We start from the raw sequence: 19365 nt of genomic DNA, 5'->3' as shown, positions 1-19365 counted from the left end.
CCCAAAAGGTGCCCTCCTCAATACCCATCACCCACCTTCCCCTCCCTCCCACCCCCCATCAACCCTCAGTTTGTTATCAGTTTTTAAGAGTCTCTTATGCTTTGGCTCTCTCCCACTCTAACCTCTTTTTTTTTTTTCCCTTCCCCTCCCCCATGGGTTTCTGTTAAGTTTCTCAGGATCCACATAAGAGTGAAACCATATGGTATCTGTCTTTCTCTGTATGGCTTATTTCACTTAGCATCACACTCTCCAGTTCCATCCACGTTGCTACAAAAGGCCATATTTCATTCTTTCTCATTGGGCACCTATTCTTTAAACCTCCAGGTCCAGCAGAGTGGCTCACAGAGTACGTAAGCTAAATATTTTTGAATTGCACTGGATATGTACACATACACATGCACACTTAACACAATGTTTATTTAGCCTTAACTCTCTGATAACTTAACAAAGCTGAAAGTTACCAGACTGCAAATTAATAAAAACATATTTTCTCTTCTCATATATTTGTAAAAAATAATGGTCATTCAATATGGACTCCAAAACCAACCCATATTTAAATAAAATGATGATCAATAATGAATGGTACAAATTTATGTATTTAAATAACTAAGTATAATATATAATGATATATATATTATATGGAATATTTAATTCCGTGTATATGCAAATAACATTTATATGAAAACAGAACTAGCTGGAACGTGGTGCTCTGGGTCTGGACTCTGAACCCACCTTGCTTGGCTGTTTCGGCTTTGGTTTAATGCTGATGAAGACATCAAGCTGTTCCATCAGCTGGGCAGTGAACTGTGGGTCCACTTCAATTTCTTCCTTCATATCAAACATCAACACAAGAGGAAGACAACCCTAAGAAATGTCACAAAAGAGAGTGTCAGAGGTAAAAACATTACTCATTTAAACATCTGATAACTTAACGTGCCTACAAATAATGCAATATTCTATGGGCTTAAAGAATAAACCCAAGTATTAAAGCTAAATTACATACTTTAACAAAGCTTAGAAAACTGGTGTGGAAATAATACTGAGGGCACAAACTATTTTTTAAAAGACAACATTGTACATGTCTGAAGTTTTCTGTTATTGGCTCTGAATTTTTTTACTCACTTTCCACCTTGGAAAACTCTTCCATTCTCTGACTTCAGTTTTGTTACAGATGCCAGAAATTAGATTCTCATCTACATCAAGAGTATGAATCTTGTGCTTTTGCTCAAAGACTTACAGTAGTGATTTTTTATCGCCTTCTGAATGAAATCTAAACATGTATCAGTAGAGATGTCCACAATCTGGCCCTTTGCTTGTGCAATCACAGGTCTGTATGTCTATACATCTGTCCCTTCCCCAGGTTAGACCGGCCTCTTGACCACTGTTCAAACAGATACTGTACTTTGGTCTCAACTCACCAAAAGGCTTCTTCACCAACCAAAGTCCTACCTCTCTTCTGCTGCAGCTCCAACCTTATCTCCTTCTTGAGGTAAACTGCTACTACTGTTCCTTCTTTTAGGCTTCTCACTTTTTAGCACTGCACAGGTTAGCACTTGTTTCTTTCTCTGATGCTTTCTTCCTGGCCCCGAATCTACTACGTTTAGGAACCACATCCCATACTTTTACTGAGTCACAGGATGCTCAGTACTAGCCTGCCCAGTACTAGCTGGGTTCTGTATATAAGTATCAGGAGAAATAACAGCCAAATACACTGGAATTAAAGTGAAATTACTGTGCTTCATTTTCCTTGTGGATAAAAGTGATTTTTGGATTTAAAATATAGATTAAAAGCCTTTTAATTTACTCCTCTCTTCCTCACTTCTTTCAATATTGTACAATAATATATCTCATTGCACACTTGTATTTTTGGCAGGTTCGGTCAAAGCATGAATATGAACTCCTAACTGCATAGAATGACTGAAAAAGTTCACTAAAAATAATACTTCAAGAACTTAAAAATCAGAAAAAAAGAAAATTATGAAAAGTAATCATAATAATCTTTGGATACAAATATGCTACCTAACTAGTGATATTTTAAAAGTAGTCTGGTAAACTAAGCTTGGCTAAAAAAAATCATTCACAACAAAATAATTATGTATGCTTAATGATTGTAACAAGTTCTTATCTGTCAGAGGAATGGAATCAACAATAAAAATTTGGATTTTCTGAAAGTTTCTCAAAAACAAATTCTGTGAGTTAACAATAGCAAAGATCACATCCGAAGGTTACTGATTCAAATGTCATTACAGATCAAGTTCTTGAACAGAATAAAATGGTGTTTTTAATAAGAATATTTATGAGTCCACATTGTGTCAATCCACTTTGTTACTATGTATCAACCTACACACTGTGTTTTTAAATGAATATAGGAAGGACAGAAACAGCAAATTTTAAATCGGAACCAGTATCAAATTATATAATTGCTATTTTCTTCAATGCGTTAAGACTCAAATTCAAGGTTTAAATTCCATTTTTTAAATTGTATTAGAGATTTTTGAAATTTTCAAATGTTTCAGGCCACTAAAATTTATGTCTTTGAGGGTAAAAAGTTATTTTTACTTTTCTATTTAAACAGACTTTTTTTGTCAAATGCAAACTAATACTACATGTCAGATGAAAATAATCACCTCCTACAAAATACAGCCCATTATTTCACTGTATCCTCTTTTGTGTTTAAAGTTAAAAAAAATACAGCAAATAAATTACTCACTTATGCAATGAAATTAAGCTTTTGAGGTACTACATACTTTACTCTTATTTTATTTCCTTTTACCAAGAAACTTCCTTATCTGACAGGCTTCCAAATGTTTTCATAAATACCAGTAGTATGGTATGTGCGCCAACATATACTGTACTCAAAGAAGTAAACGAAGTAAAATAAAATAGTAACACTAATATCAATAAACCTACCATGAGATATTGCCTTGCAAGACAGACAGACTCAATGGTGCCCTGGAGGTAGACGGTGGATTTCTTTTGTGGGTTACTGGGGTCAGGAAAGTGGATCTGAGCACCTGTTCTTTGCATGATATGTTTGATGTTGCTTCCATTTCGACCCATCATAAAGAGATGATGTTGAGCTGCAATATCTAGTTGTGTGCTCACAGGAATAGCTGATGCCAAGCTCCCAGCGAGATGTTCCAACAGCATGGCGGTTCCTTCCTAGGAGAAAAGGGTGGGAAATAATCCTATAAAATGTCCATATACAAGGAAAGATTCTAGTGTACTTCTAATTGCTACAGAGAAATTCAAAGAATTCTATAACCCATAATGCAATACAAGGAAAAATTCTAGAAAACAGATTAGTCTAAAATCCTCTGAAAATAAAATTGCATAATTTGTACACTTACAATGTTCATAATTATCTCAATTACTTACCTTCACAGCGCTGGTGTTATTCTGAGACCCTCGTACTATCACAGTAGCACCATACATTCGGGAACGCTGTTTAAATGACACTGAAATGTTGTATGTTTGTGATATGTGCTGAATCGAGGGGGAGTTAGGATCAGGAACTGGCTGAAGAATCCCAGCGATTGGTAACTCAAACATCAGCACCAAAGGAAGCAGCTCCTAAATGAAAGTATTAGAGCCCGAGGCAGACAGTTGAGTGACTGCATGCTTAGAGATATGCATAACTTGTTCTTTTTTTTCTGAGGATGGAATTCTAAAACATAAATTGCTTTTATTACAGATATAAGCTTGAGCAAACTAGGTAGTTTCTCGAATAAAAAGAGTCTGTGAAACCAAAGAGTTTGTAACCTAAACTGCCTGTGGTATTCTTCCTCAGGCCTCTTTCTGACCATCTCAAAATCATCAGAGAAACGGAGTCAGGTACAAAATGGAACATCACTAAGAAACATCTTCAACACATTAAAACAACTTCTGTCACTATTTCCTACCTATTGAACATATGATTTGGTTATAAATTGACACACTAAGATATTTTTATTGCCTTATGATGCAAACACTGCTGATACTGATTTACAGTATTAAAGTAATAAATAGTTACCCGAATTCTAACTCGGGCAGATTCTACTCCTGCTGGTTGTCCTGCTATAGATACCTGCAAAAATAAGAAAATACAGATTTATTTTGAGCCCACATCTGCATTTCCAGCTATCTACACCCTTGCCACTCAAAGTGTCATCCAGGAAAAACAGCACTGCCATTATCTAGGAGCTTGTTAAAAATGAAGGGTCTCAAGCACCAACCCAGACCTGCTTAATCACAATTTGCATTTTAACAAGCTCCTCAGCTGATTTGTGTCAACTGATTTACATCAACCCCCAGACTTATGTAAGCCTCACAGCCCCCATAATGCCATCCTGCTCCCCTTCTCATTTCTCATTTACTGCATTTTCTACCTTTTGTTTAAACTCTGCATACTGTATATCAACTCTGTACAATATATCAATATACAATGATATTGCTGCAGTAGGTACTCAAAATATTGAACCACTTCATGCTAATTGGTTAAAAAAAACTATTGCTTCAACACCACCTCCAGCTCTCTCCTGGGATCCCCTGAACTTTCCCACAATCCATCAAGTAAAAAATTAATCTTGGGGGCGCCTGGGTGGCTCAGTCAGTTAAGCGTTCAACTTCAGCTCAGGTCATATCTCACTATCTCATGGCTCATGAGTTCAAGCCCCACATCAGGCTTTGTGCTGACAGCTGAGAGCCCGGAACCTGCTTCGGAATCTGTGTCTCCCTCTCTCTCTGCCCTCCTCCGTTTGCACTCTCTCTCTCTCAAAAATAAACATTAAAAAAAATTAAAAAAAAAAAAAAAAAAGAATTAATCTTGGCATGAGAGTAAGGGTGTAGGGCTCCAGGACACTGCTCCTAATGGACCATGCCCCGTGCCATACCAATTGTCAAATGTTTTGAATACTGCCCTTGCTTTCTATCTATCTTCCTTATGTGTGTGTCACCATCACCATTAGTCCTCATAGAGAAAAGACTACCCTATTCATCTTTGAGGCTGACAGTTTCTAGTATTGTGATTAGAGAGAAAACTTCCAAATAACACAAATAATACTATCTGTTCTTCAAGTACTGAAAGTGCTTTGTATGGATAGGTAAGTTTCATTTGTTTTCAAATACAAGAACTAGAAAAAACGTGTATAAACTAAAGAGAAACATAATTCCACCAACGTGAGGAAGTTGGGCACTCGTGCGTGGCCTCTGAGCAGGTGATCTGGTGTACCCTGGAGAACCGCGGGTATGATGCTACCAACAGAATCCCCACACTGAACAGGTTCTTGGACCAGGCAAGGCTGTAGGTCCTTTCCTAATGTAATGCTCCCTGGGCCTTTCCTTAGGGACTTCGTTTTATATTGCTATCACATTTATGTTGCTCCCCTCTCTTCTACCAACCAGTTAGAGATAAGCACTTTATGGCCTACCTATAATTCATCTCTTTAAAAAAGTAGAGCACCTTCAACCTCCTGGGAAAGAGTCATACATTCTTATTTATTTTTATTTTTTAGTATAGTTGACACACAATGTTACATTAGTTTCAGGTGTACAACATCAGTGATTTGACAAGCTTATACATTATGCTATGCTCACCATAGCTACCATCTACCATCATATGTTGCTATTACAACACCACTGGCTATATTCTCTATGCTGTGCCTTTTATTTCCATGACTTACTCATTCCATAACTGGAAGCCTGTAACTCCCACTCCCCTTCACCCATTTTGCCCAATCCCCCCTCTCCTCTAGGAAGCATCAGTTTGTTCTCTGCATTTAAAGGTCTGATTCTGGTGTTTGCTTATTCATTCATTTCTGTATAGTCACATATTAGTAAAATCAATATGGTATCTCCATGATTATTTTTTTGCTTTCATCTCCCAAAAAAGATATGCATATGGAAAATCAAAGCTTTAATCTGTCCCATAACAGTTCATGTGAAAAGACAAAGCACCTGGTTGCTTTTTTCTGCTTGATTATTCCTGTTGGAATCTGGAAAGTGGATGTGGCATCCTGTTTCTTCCATCACTTTTTTAATATTGTTGCCACCTTTGCCGATTACATGAGAATGTTCTGTATGTGAAACATCCATCTTCAAAGTGACTCGATTGCTCTACATGGAAATAATGTATTATTTCTTGATGCATGCAAAAGGAAGGAACAACTCCTTAAAACACGTTTTATCCAAGGGGACAGTACTAAAAACAAGTGACCTGGTGGGAAATCTTACAAATTTTTTGGAATCATATTAATCTATAAATGTGCAATTTCTATCATTTCTCTTTGGCTATACAAGATATTTATTTGGAAAATATCATTTAAATAAAGTCAGGCAGAGTTACAAATAAATTACTCATCTCATTTTTATCTTTAACAGACATTATTCATGAAACATTTAATTCAAATAACTAAAAACAGATGAAAACAACTGCAAGACTGAATATATGTATGTTAGTAGGACTGTTGAACTGTGACAGAAAACAATAAAAATAAAACTCAAAACTAAAAAGGTATTTGTAAGCATTGTTTTCACAACCAGTCCATTACTATAGGCCAAACTACAGAGCAGATCTACTATTCTTGCTGGTAGGAAGAAGAGTGAGGAAAGGAAAACAAAGCACAGCTCTCTAGCAGTAACAAGGCTTACATAAACCAGTACAAAGTGTAAGATTAGTTATAATAAAGCAAAATGTAAAATTCTAAGACATAATGAATAACTGTGGTCATGTATTTAATTTTGGGAAATTCAGTATTGTACAATTATAAACACATGAAATATTTCCTCATTTATAAGACTAATATCGAAGTTCTTCAGTCCTTCAGTTTTTAAAGTAAAATTAAAAAGTCAAAATAAGACATTAAAAATATCAATAGTTTTTACATCTTAATTCTTAAATTTTAAACATATCCATTAAATACTTTGGTCTTTAAACTTTGTTCTTCTTTTAGTTTAACATTTTAAATACAGGGAACATACATTATTTTTTGGGAAAAAATTAGAATATTTAATAATTAGAAGGTGAATAATTCCAAAAATTAAAAGAACAAGAAAAGAAAAAAAAAAAAAAAAAAAAGGAAGACATCAGAAACTATTTCAATGGAATATCAGGTCGCAAAACACAGTGGTTAAGAACCAGACAGCCTGGATTTAAATCCCACTTCTCCATTTATTAGCTACAGATTCTGGGAAAATTCCCTAATATCTCTGTGCTGAGTTAGTTATAAGCATTAAACAAATTAGTATTTGTAAAATGCTCAGCAAAGTGCCTGAGATATACTAAGTGATTTAGAAATATTTAATAGAATAAATTCTCACAAGGGAGTGTATATTTTTACACATCTAAATTTCCCTATTACCTCTCTATACCTATACATGCAGAGAGAAAGAACTTACAAAAGAAACTGCCAGGTTTCATGCCATCACGCACAATTATATAGAAGATCATTCTGGCATCATAAAGGCAATATGCTAATTCTTCTAAACTTCATTATTTGCCCCACACTAATCAGGGTCAGTGTTGATTTCTGAAAATATCACTCAATTACCCAGCATGACAGAACCCATTCAAATTTTAAACAGAATTTTACATCCATTGTAGAAACACACATGCTTATTTTAAAACCCACCATTACTTTCTCCTGGTTTTTCTTCTCCAAATGGTTCTTTTCATAACAGCATGAAGTAGCCCTTGCAGAGACAAGGTTCTGACATCTGAGTGTCCTTAACATTCACTTACTTTTGTGTCTAAGACAGACATGATCATTTCCTTGGCCTCCTTAACATCTTCTTTCTTTCCAGAAACCTTAATATGGGGATCTATAAGAAATCAAAAAAGGGCTCATGTGAAACCCCTAAAACTCTTTGTTTTAAAATTGATGTTACAATATAAGAAAATAGAATCCATAAGAAATTCAATATTTGATTCATTCTAGGTGTGTTAACACTGCAATTAAGACAGGAATATGGAAAATCCCCAAGTTGTACATTTATCTGTGTGGTCTTTTCCTTCTGACAACTGGCCAAATCACTTACCTGCAAAGTAAGTTTATCATATAATTTTTTTTAAACAAGAATCTATAAATTCAATTTATGACTACATTCTTGCTATACTCCAAGCCCTTATCTAAGGCTTTAGAATCATGAGCTCATTTAATCCATAAGCTAATTTAATCACAGTTCTGTGAGGTTATTTCCAGAGGAAACTAAGGCACGGAGCAGGTTAGTAACTTGCCCTAGAAAACCACCAATAGGCTCATTCATTATAATCTCATGTCTTCCAACTCTGCATCCAGACTTTAAACCATGTGCTAACCTAATTCAGAAGGTATCTTTACAGGTCAGGGTTAACAGAATAAAACATAATCTTCATTCAGTAATATTTAATATTTATTCAGAACTAGTGTTAAATGGCTAATATATACTATAGGTGTTATTTATTACAGCCACAGAATGTTATAAAGGAAAGCATTAATTCATTCAGCAAGTATTTCCTGTACCAGGCACTATTCTAGGGGCCAAGGGATATATTAGTGAAGAAAAATACCTTTGTCCACATGGAGCTGACAGTCTTGTACAGGGAGACAAAACTGAATCAAATAAACAAATTATCTAGTATATTATAACATAACTGTTATGAAGAGGAGAACGAGACAAAAGCATGAGGAGGACCAGCTGTGGGAAGGGGTCAGTGCATTAGGCCTGATTCAGAAAGTGAGGTCTGAGTAAAAGCTTTGAGGAGAGGAGACAGCTGGCCAAGCTAGAATCTTCAGAAGAAGGGAAATATCACAGCTAAAACTCTCAGGTGAGGACGTGTCTCTTCTCTCTTTCTAAGTCTCTGCCATAATAGGGTCCTCTATTACCCCATGGGTAGCCTGACCCAGACCAAGACCATTTTGAGGTAAGCCAGAAGTTCCATACCACTAGCCTTATGATAAAGTGATATCACGAAAGCAATAAAGCTGGATAACAGAGCATCATCATCACCATCATTAGTGATGTCAATCTTACTGACTGCCTATAACATGCCACCTTCTCTGTGGAGTCCATCCTACACTGAACTACACCTCAGATCAACAACAGGGTCAGGAAATATTAGCTGAGAATTCCAAACCATCAGTTCTCTAGGATAAGAAAAGAGAATCACCTGGTGGGAATTTTATCAAAGTACATGTACTTCCCTGGTATCATGACTTACCCATCCTCAACCAGCAGTCCATCTGAAAATCAATGCCATGATGAGCATGTCACATTAACAAAGTCAAAATGAGCAACTGAAGGATGGATGCATGGGTGGGTGGGTGGGTGGGTGGATGGATGGATGGATGGAAGGAAGGAAGGAAGGAAGGAAGGAAGGAAGGAAGGAAGGAAGGATGGATGGATAGGAGAGATGGGAGAGATGGGAAGGAGGGAGGAAACCCTGTCCTAAAGCTACTGGCTCTTAGGACCAGGACAGAACAATCATAGTCAACAACAGTGCACCACCAAGCTTCAGAACTAAGGAATGCATCTGGCTTCCTGGGGAGACATTCCAGCAACTGTATTTTGAGTCAATGCCATCACCTCTAGCCCCCCACCAACCCCCCCAGACTGTCTCCTGGGAGCTGCCCTTGGCCTTAGACTCTTTTCCTTAACCCATTCTTTAATCCCTCCTCTGATACTTGCCATGTAACAGGGACACTGTGAATATGAAAGACCTTACAATTTGTTTAAAGTATCAAGTATTATAAGGCAAGGGTCCTAAAAGTAGGGCAAAATCGATGTCCAACAAACTCAAGGTGGTATGGCATTGTGTCCACATTGCTTGCTCTTTGGTGCATTCTAACAGAAACCACTTGTTCTCTGTAGGATTATCACCAACTTTACCATAGTAATGTAAAAAAAAAGCATTTTCTTCAATAATTTTTATTATATGCATTATAACTCCTGTAGGCAATATTTATATTCCGAGCAGTCTACATTCAAAATTTTTATCCCAGCTATCTTTGACTTTGGTTTCAATTACTGTATGCTGACTCTGATGTTATTCTCTATTGAAAATGCTTACTCCTGGGGGATTAGAATCTGGCACTTCTGAAAACATACCTGATCACACTGAATTGTAGCACTTGCTAAAATATACGTTCCTGGGTCTCCAGGATCCAGTAATTGGCATTTTGTTTGTTTCCCAAGTCATTCTTCAATCAAATACAGGACACAGCAGATGAAACCACATAAAAGATATAATTGTAGTGTCTTATGTATCAGGCAAGTATATATAATATAAAATGGTTCTACAGGGGAAAACATCTATTTTCTTACTAACAAATTAACAGTTAAGTATTGAGTGGTATGCTAATCTGAAAACCTATTACTTTACACATTGGATAATCACATTAAAATTCCTATGCATCTCCAGGCGGACAAGGAGACCCAGATCCAATTTATGACAGAATTTGATTTCTACCATCTCTGTATGAACAAAACAATAAGCAAAATAAAAAGCAAAAGCCTCAATAGAAAATACATTTTATTTCAAAGTGAAAGAGCACCATCTACTGACCAAAAATATAAATTATCAATGGACACAGAGCTACACACACAACACATAGTCACCAACATGTAACATCAAATCGTATCCAGGACCCAAATTAGCACTTGTTTGGAAAATGGTTCTTCAAATAATCAAGTCTCATAAGTGTAGAGAAAAATAAACATGACAAAATTCTGGTTTATACTGCTAATGAACCAAAAATAGTGTCTTCTTCATTCCCTCCTTTGTCCTTGCTCAAAAGATATCTATAGGATGTGAACTCTGATTCCAAGCTGAACTTAACATGCTTATTTTAAATCCTGAAATCCAGTTCTCCACATTCAATGAATGTTCCATTTCACAGTTTAAATGTGTCCTACATGGGACTGAGGTTTTATTAAGACCCATTCTGGAAATACTTGATGGAGAAAAGCCAAAGAATTAACTATATTAATAAATATAAAAGTAAAGAAAAGCCCAGCTATAAAGATTGTTGAAAGATGGTACAGTAATAGGGAATTAAGTGTATAGTCTTCCCCTCCCTCAAAATAATTACTTTGAAGGACAACACCAATTTGGGTATGAAAATTTTAAGATATTTGCTCTAAAAATAATATTCATTGCTTTATAATCAACCCTCAAGTGCTCTAAACACAAGGATTGTCTTAATTGGTTTTATAACTTCCATGATGCCAGCAAAGTAGTAGATAATAAGTAAACAGTAGGTGAATGGACTGAAGGTGCCCCTATTTTTTGGAAATGGCTACCTATACAGAGGAAGGAGATGGAAATCGATAGGAAGAGCCTAAACTTCATATCTAAGGTGATCATATGTCCTGCACTTCCCCAGACAGTTTTGACTTCAAATATCCTGATCTCAGTACCTCTATAAAAATACAGAGAACTGTCAGATGTCCTTCCAGATTTTGGGGTTTTAGATTCCTGTCCCATCAATTTGTTCCCAAATCTGTGGTGTAACCCTATGGAACAGAGGAAGACCAGAGGGTGGTCCAGCCTTCAATAGGTTGTATGAAGCTGTATGAAGATGGGTATAAAATGGGTATTTTACATGTGCATACTGCAAAAGAGGTAAACCTTTGAGCAAAAAGGTTTCTATGACTTCCATGTGGAAATTCATAAGGAGTTGATAAGGCAACAATTGTTCTTATAAGAATACATACTAAAAACCATATTTTCAGTAAAGATAAATATTTAAAAGAGTTGGGATGTTATATGAACTTAAGTGAAGTTTAGTAATGGTTTTAAAAGATTATCTCTTGGTACTCTGGTTGTACTCTCTGGTTTCCCACCCTTGGAATCATTCCCATTCCTGGAAACATCAGTGAAATTTTTATTGCCTTTTCCTTCTTTCCTCAAGTTTAAACTTCCTTTCCCTTTCATTCCTGTCCCAGAGCAAAATCTATAGAAAAGACTCATGTCAGCCATTTTCATTGTAGTTATAATGCTACAGAAAGTAATGAGGGGCGCCTGGGTGGCTCAGTTGGTTAAGCGTCCGACTTCAGCTCAGGTCATGATCTTACACTCCATGAGTTCAAGCCCCATGTGGGGCTCTGTGCTGACAGCTTGGAGCCTGGAGCCTGCTTCAGATTCTGTGACTCCTTCTCTCTCTGCCCCACTCTCTCTGTCTCTCTTTCAAAAATCAATAAACATTTTTTAAAAATTAAGAAAAAAAAGTAATGAGTTGTTGACATATGATAGATTTAAGCCATCACTGTTTCACCAATGATTTGTTTGTAGCTACTTTCTTGTCTCCATGATTGAGTACGGTTGAGAAAAGATTCAACACCCAAAATTCAATGCAATGCTTTCATTTCTCAGCATGTTCTCTTGAAGAGAGAAAACAACAGAAAATCCCTTGTTTAACTAACCTGACTCCTCCCACCCACAACACCCAAAATAAAAGATCATATTACAGTCATTTGTTTATGAAGAAAAGTTCCATATCATGGCCTGAAACCAAGATGGCTTTAGTACATTTTATGCATGTATATCAAACTAGCCTCAAATCCATAAGAGTGGACAGAATTCACTTCCCTTTTTTTTTTTAATGTTTATTTATTTTTGAGAGAGAGAGATAGAGAGAGCGAGTGAGCAAGCATGAGCAGGGGAGAAGCAGATAGAGGAAGACACAGAATCCAAAGCAGGCTCCAGACTCTGAGCTGTCAGCACAGAGCCAGATGTGGGGCTCAAATCCATCAGCCATGAGATCATGACCTGAGCCAAAGTCAGATGCTTAACAGACCGAGCCACCCAGGTGCCCCAGAATTCACTTTCTTTTGGCTGGGAGACCTCTTCAGTTTTATTTCAAGTTCTTTCTAAGAAGCCTTAGCCTTTAAAACTGTCTAAAAAGGAGGGCATTGGCTGGGACTGGATCCATCAACACCATCAGGAGTTGTCAGTGTTGAAAGGCAGAGAGGTATCTCCACCTTCCTCCAAAATTCCCCATAATACTGGGAATATATCCACAACTAGCAAGTAGTTCTAAAGCAGTAATGGGTCAATTTTTTTTTCCTATAAGGAAGACTATGACTGTAGGGTATGGATTTTATCAAACAGCAAATATAAACCAAAACTCTAAAAAAGCCCTGGACATCTCAAGGGTACTGACTGACTTGGATTACATAGGGAAAAGCCAGCAGATATCATGCAGGATGTATTAAAAGTTTTAATGACTGACTCTGCAAAAGTAAAAGGTTGCATTGTGGGGGGAAATATGTAAAGTCCACAATTATGATAATAAATTCTGAATTGTAAGTCATAAACAAGGTCTGTTACCTTGGAAAAGTCACTGAATCTCTGGAGTAGAGTTTCTTCAATGAGGGAGTTTGGTCAGAACATTATTATACTTCCAAATAAATCCAAATGTCTTCAGTGTAAAGCAGTACTATAACATTCTTCAATAAAACTAACTTCATAAACACTTTGTTCTCCAAGTTTTTGGTATTTCATGATAAGCAGCTTACCCAAGACATCATAATGTTAATGTTTCCAAGAGCCTTAAACTATTAAGTAAACTATAGTTTACTTAAACTGGCAGTAAACACAAATGTGTGAAATAGTGATCTGCCGTGATCCATGACCAGCTTCAGAGTGGCAGCTTGGGCTTTCCTCTTGTTTTTCACACTCTAAGAATGCAATTAATTCTGCATCAAAATAGGTGAAATTTGGTGTTCACTCCACTGAAATTTCGTGAATAATGTGCTTGTAGGCACCAAACAAATGCAGTGAAAACCCTCTATGGAGATGGGAGTCTACTTCAAACTCTACCTGAGCCTTGTCACAGTTCAAAATTAGATACCACCCAATCCACGTGCTACTTTGATCACTTTTCCTTTAAGCTGGCAAATCACTGCTGATCAGCAAAAGTGAATTTGACTCATAATCATGGGGCCACAACTCACATTTTTCTGTGAAATAAAATTTTCCTTCTAACCTCTTGAGATACAGACTTCCCTTTAGAAAAATGTTATAACAGGTCAAATAACATACCAATATCACATTTTTAAGTGAAGATATACTTTATCAACAGATAGAGAAAACCTGAACTGACTCATTAAATCTGACTAGAAATTATTTTAAAGGAATGAAACAGAATGACAGGAAGTCAACACACTTTAATTTTGAAGCCAGTAATACAGACTCCAGATTCTTTCAAGGAATGCTCTTTGACAAGAATTCTAATAAACTGAGTTAGAATAAAAAGGAGTATATTTGAAGAGTAGGTGGAAGAACTGAAGCTTTAAGTATTTAAGGGAAAATAGTAGCAAGCACCTATAACACATCAGATATTACAACTGGGATCAAGAAAAAAACAAATCTACCTGTTGCAGGCATTCCCCAAACTTACTGTGCTGCTTTAGAATAAGGCATAAAATCATCCGTATTTGCCTTATTTTAAAACAGAAAAAATCAATCTCCTTCCTAGTCAATTAGAAGAGAAGGGGAATGAAAAGAGAGAGAAGTGCAAAAGCAAATGTGTTTCAAAATAAAAACCTAGTTTTCATGAGAAAAATATGTTTCCATTGATACCCACAATCAGTTTACATGCCATGATGCCTCAGGATAACTTCCTATTCAAAATTCCATATGGCCGAATGAAACTTAATGCTCAACAGAGGAAGTGTATTCTTTTTTCTTTAATGTTTATTTATTTATTTTTGAGAGAGAAAGAGATCAAGCAGGGGAAGGGCAGAGAGAGACGGGGAGAGAGAGAATCCCAAGCAGGTTCAGCACTATCAGTGCAGAGCCAGATGTGGGGCTTAAACTCACAAACCATAAGATCATGACCTGAGCTGAAATCAAGAGTGGGATGATTAACCAACTGTGCCACCCAGGCGCTCCAGAGGAAGTATATTCTTCACATGATAGTGGCATACGTGACATGAACAAATCAATAGAAAGTATAACTAGTTCCTGAAGACAATTCTCAGTTCGACTATTTGGCAATGACTAGGGAGGAGGTGCCTTCACACTATGGTAATGACAATTTTAGGCAGGTTCTTGCTAAATGAAAGAGTGTGTCCACACGCCAAGATGGAGCCTATGGATCCTTTACCAACTAGGTAGAAAAGAGCTTTTAGCCAGAGAAAATTCACAGCTAGTTATAAGATATACAAGAACTTTTACTGATGGAATGCCTATATCTCCAATATAATCAGCAATAAAAGCATTCAAAATACAGTGACAATACACTCTTCTAATTGTTCTCTGTTGTTTTAACTTTAGGAGGAAATAAGGCAAGAGAGAAGGAAGAGGTAAACTGGCATATGTCTCTTCTCTGTTTAAGATTCCTATGTGCCTTATCAAAGCTTTTATGTAGTTAGAAACAAGTTTTATGGACTTAGAAACAATTATGGACTCTAGAAACAATTTCAGAGAAGAACAAAATGCAAACAAAGTATAAAGCAAAATCAAGGCATAATAGGTGAAATAATCAAGAACAGATGGATTTAAGAAGTGTGAGAATTAGGAAACAGTAAACTACCTTATCTTACAAACCACTTTATCTTATGCACTATAAACTAAACTCCAAGCATAACTGCAGATTTGCTGTTCAGGCAGAAAGAGGAGAGGAAAAATCCAAAGCACAAGAGAAATCTAGCTCTGGAACATGGAGCGTGGAAAAAGAAAGCTACAAACACAAAGCCTAACTCAATTACTTTCTGAAGTCTTTTGGCATCTGAGCTTTATACTCCAGAGATAAGGACAAGGATTCTGGGAAGAGGGAGAAAAGGAAACTTAAATGCCAGGAGGAAATCTGGGATAGTCTGAATGATTTGTATGTAACAATTCTACAGAAAGCTTCTGCAGTGCTAGGTTACTGCAAGGGTGCTAGAGACGGAGGACACTTGTGACAGTGGAAACAAAACCAAGACATAAGACATGACAAAAACAATAACCCAGTACCCAGGATGAGAAGGAGAGCCCAAATTGAATGCTGGCCCTCTGAAATGGAACAGGAGTCGCAGTGGTCAGTCTAATGAAGGAGGGAATGTTGCAGTGGGGATGCAGGCATGTGCCAAGATAAAGCCTTCCCAGGAGACTGTACTGAGATAACAGCAAGTTATGCAAGAATTTCGAGGAGCCAGATGTGACTAATTGTCATTCTCTCTCCAAGGAATACTGATGTTCACAGTGTACATGGCAGGTCCCCATGGTACGGCCTGTGGTCTAAACCCAAAGTGCTCTTATCTGTGGCCAGGGCAGACTGTTCTTTTTTACAACAGCTGGGACTATTCATGAATAATCCTAACATACAACTGCTGGCTATCATTACCAAAAGCAACTATGCATTTAAGGGTTCACACACATTAGACAAGGAAAGTCCTGTAAATGAAGACTTGACCACATCATACCACATGCACGATTTCTTTGTTTTATTTTTGGCCTACTAAGAGAAGAAATTTAAAAACTAGAAATTCTGAAGATATTTGAGGTACAATTAAGAATGTATGTAAGAAACAGCGAAACTCTTAGGAATTCAGTTTCAATAATTTTTTAATGTTTATTTATTTTTCAGACAGTAGGGGAGGGGCAGAGAGAGAGGGAGACAGAATCTGAAGCAGGCTCCAGGCTCTGAGCTGTCAGCACAGAGCCTGATGCAGGGCTTGAACTCACAGACAGTGAGATCATCATCTGAGCCAAAGTCGGATGCTTAACCAACTGAACCACCCACGCACCCCAGGAATTCAGTTCTAAAAGTAACTTGCCAGCCTGAGACTGGCATAAAAACTCTCCACCTTTCCTCTCTTCTTTGTTGTAAGATCTACTGAGAAATTTCCATAGCTTGCACTGAAGAACAGTTAATTAAGGGTAACAACTCTAGGTGTTAGACTATTCCCAGCTTGTTCGTGGTATCAGGAAAGTTAATTTTTCATGAAAACTAAAAGTATCTAATAAGTAAATGAGCCTTAAATTATTTGAAAAATGCCTATCTGCCAATCTGTTCTTCTTACTCCCACTTTCTACAGAATAGCTGAATAGCTGTTAATAGTTTTTTTTTTTTAATGCAGTCACACATACTGAAGACAACTGTCATACCCCTGTCTTCAACTGCGACACTATTCTGTATATTATTTGTTTCTTCCATACTTTTTTGATGACTGTTTTGAGTAAGCTGGAACCAAGGGTCTTAATCTCTTAGTCCTAAGACATTTATATCTTCTGGGGCAAAAAAAATATAAATTAAATTATCAAATAACTTCAAAATGGTCCTTTATTTTTCTTAAAAAAAAATATCTAAAGTTACCTTGAAGTCTAAAAATTTTTAAATCAGGATTTACCAGACATTTATCAAAAGGTAATACTCCTTTGCCTCAGCCCACAGCAACCACCATTCTACTTTCTCTCTTTTATGATTCTGTCTAATCGAAGTGGAATCATACAGTATTTGTGAAATTGATCTTATTAAATATATTTGTCTCTCTACAAAGTGCTCCTATAAGTTAAAAACAAAACAACAAAACCCCCCACTAATTGTCCCATAGGAAAATAAGCAAAAGACATGGATAAATGATTCAAAAGAAAAATGGTCAATAAAATATATAAACTTGAATAAAGTTCAACCTTACTAAACATTTTTTATTCATAAAATTGGGGGGTGACTTTAAATTATAAGGCCAATGAAAATATAATTAGGCATACTAACATAATTTTTATAACATATACTTTTTATGGAAATAAAAACTGGCACAAAATGTCTGGAGAATAATGAAGTACTTGAATTTTTTTTTTTAAAGAGAGAATGACTGTGTGAGTTGGGAAGAGGGGCAAAGGGAGAGAGAGAGAGAGAAAATCTTAAGTAGGGCTCCAAGCCAGCACCATGCCCAACATGGGGCTCGATCCCACAAGCCCGGGATCATGACCTGAGCCCAAATCAAGAGTTGGATGCTCAACAACTGAGCCACCCAGGCGCCCCACACTGTAAATATTAATAAAGAATCACAGTACCATAATTTTATTGTAGGGATACACATATATTGAACAGAATAAAAAGGAAAACAACCAATAATGATTACTTCTAAGTTCTCAGGTCATTTTTATTTTATTTTATGCTTGAAACTCTTCTGTATTTCTTAACATGAAAAAGTATACATTTATAATGTGGAAAAAAACCCTCACACCTTAAAAGAAGGTTACCTGTATCACTAAAGTCCTGAAATCAAATCACATTCTTATACTTTAAATATTAAGTCAAAAGTCCTTGTTTTCTAAGCATGTTTTAAGAATTCCCTTACAAAATTTAGACCTTTACAAAGGTTAATGATAATGGCAAGTGTTTTTTCAGCTTGAAAAGTTCTTTCTTTCTCATCTACAATTCTGTGGCAGACTTTTTGCCATGCAGTTTATGAACTTTACCTCTTTTTATTTGTTGGGCCATTACTCTTAATATTTTATCAATGTAATTTGGCTCTGAACACAGACTTCATCAATGAAAATGGAGCAGGAATATATAATGATGGGGTTCACAGCAGTTGAAAGACATGGTTGGAACAGAGTTCAAATACTTGGTGAAGGCCATATGTTTACAGCCACCACTAACTACACATGGAATTCTTTTAAACATTTATGGCCACATCTTTTTCTTTCTTCAGCAACTGTTTCCAAAATAAATGGAAATGACAACAATCCTGGTAATGGGAATTTAGTGCTCTTTCTTGAAAGAATTCTCCAACGTCCCCACAAGAAAAGCATTATTTACATATCATTCTCAGGGTGTGATTAAACCACCCATTAATATAAATAAATAATAACCTCAAAGGATGGTGCCCTCATAACAGTTTCACCAGGATGACAATAACACTTTCTTTGTCTTCTCAGCAGGGAAGTCCAAGAGTTGAGAATGTACATGGTTGTACTCTACTAGCCACTGTCTCAGGGCCATTCTCTCTCCATCATTGGCTTTGTCCCACTTTATGACCAGGAAGCTGAACCAACATTTGCATGAGTGCAACTCCATTTGCTGGTCCCTTTACTCTGTCATTAGAGTTTATTTAAATCTTTTGGAGTTAATTCTGTTTTCTCTCAGACCAAGACTGCTAACACCTTTCCCACCAATTTCTTATCTTCTCTCTTTTTTTTTAATTTTATTTAAAAAAAATTGTTTTTTCAACGTTTTTTTATTTATTTTTGGGACAGAGAGAGACAGAGCATGAACGGGGGAGGGGCAGAGAGAGACGGAGACACAGAATCGGAAACAGGCTCCAGGCTCCGAGCCATCAGCCCAGAGCCTGACGCGGGGCTCGAACTCACGGACCGCGAGATCGTGACCTGGCTGAAGTCGGACGCTTAACCGACTGCGCCACCCAGGCGCCCCTAAAAAAAATTGTTTTTAATGTTTCTTTATTTTTGAGATA

At 36.7% G+C, this 19365-nt stretch overlaps 1 protein-coding gene across 5 annotated transcripts in view; it reads right to left on the bottom strand.

The window, feature by feature from the left end:
* The window catches only part of BICC1 (BicC family RNA binding protein 1), a 289154-nt gene that overhangs the window by 31414 nt on the left and 238375 nt on the right, over positions 1–19365 (bottom strand). For 4 of the 5 annotated variants that reach the window (XM_053910294.1, XM_053910291.1, XM_053910292.1 and 1 more), the window contains exons 4-9: positions 7718–7797; positions 5935–6093; positions 4013–4066; positions 3379–3573; positions 2911–3162; positions 733–864 (exon numbers count right to left, since the gene is read on the bottom strand). In XM_053910294.1, the coding sequence (XP_053766269.1) occupies positions 733–864; positions 2911–3162; positions 3379–3573; positions 4013–4066; positions 5935–6093; positions 7718–7797 (872 nt within the window). Of the gene's footprint in view, positions 1–732; positions 865–2910; positions 3163–3378; positions 3574–4012; positions 4067–5934; positions 6094–7607; positions 7798–19365 lie in introns of those variants that run through there. The other variant, XM_053910295.1, reaches the window with a different exon arrangement.

The sequence above is a fragment of the Panthera pardus genome, unplaced genomic scaffold, assembly GCF_024362965.1.
Source record: "Panthera pardus isolate Hobbes unplaced genomic scaffold, ASM2436296v1 HiC_scaffold_22, whole genome shotgun sequence".
NCBI classification, from domain to species: Eukaryota; Metazoa; Chordata; class Mammalia; order Carnivora; family Felidae; genus Panthera; species Panthera pardus.
This window is presented reverse-complemented; position numbering and strand designations above follow the sequence as displayed.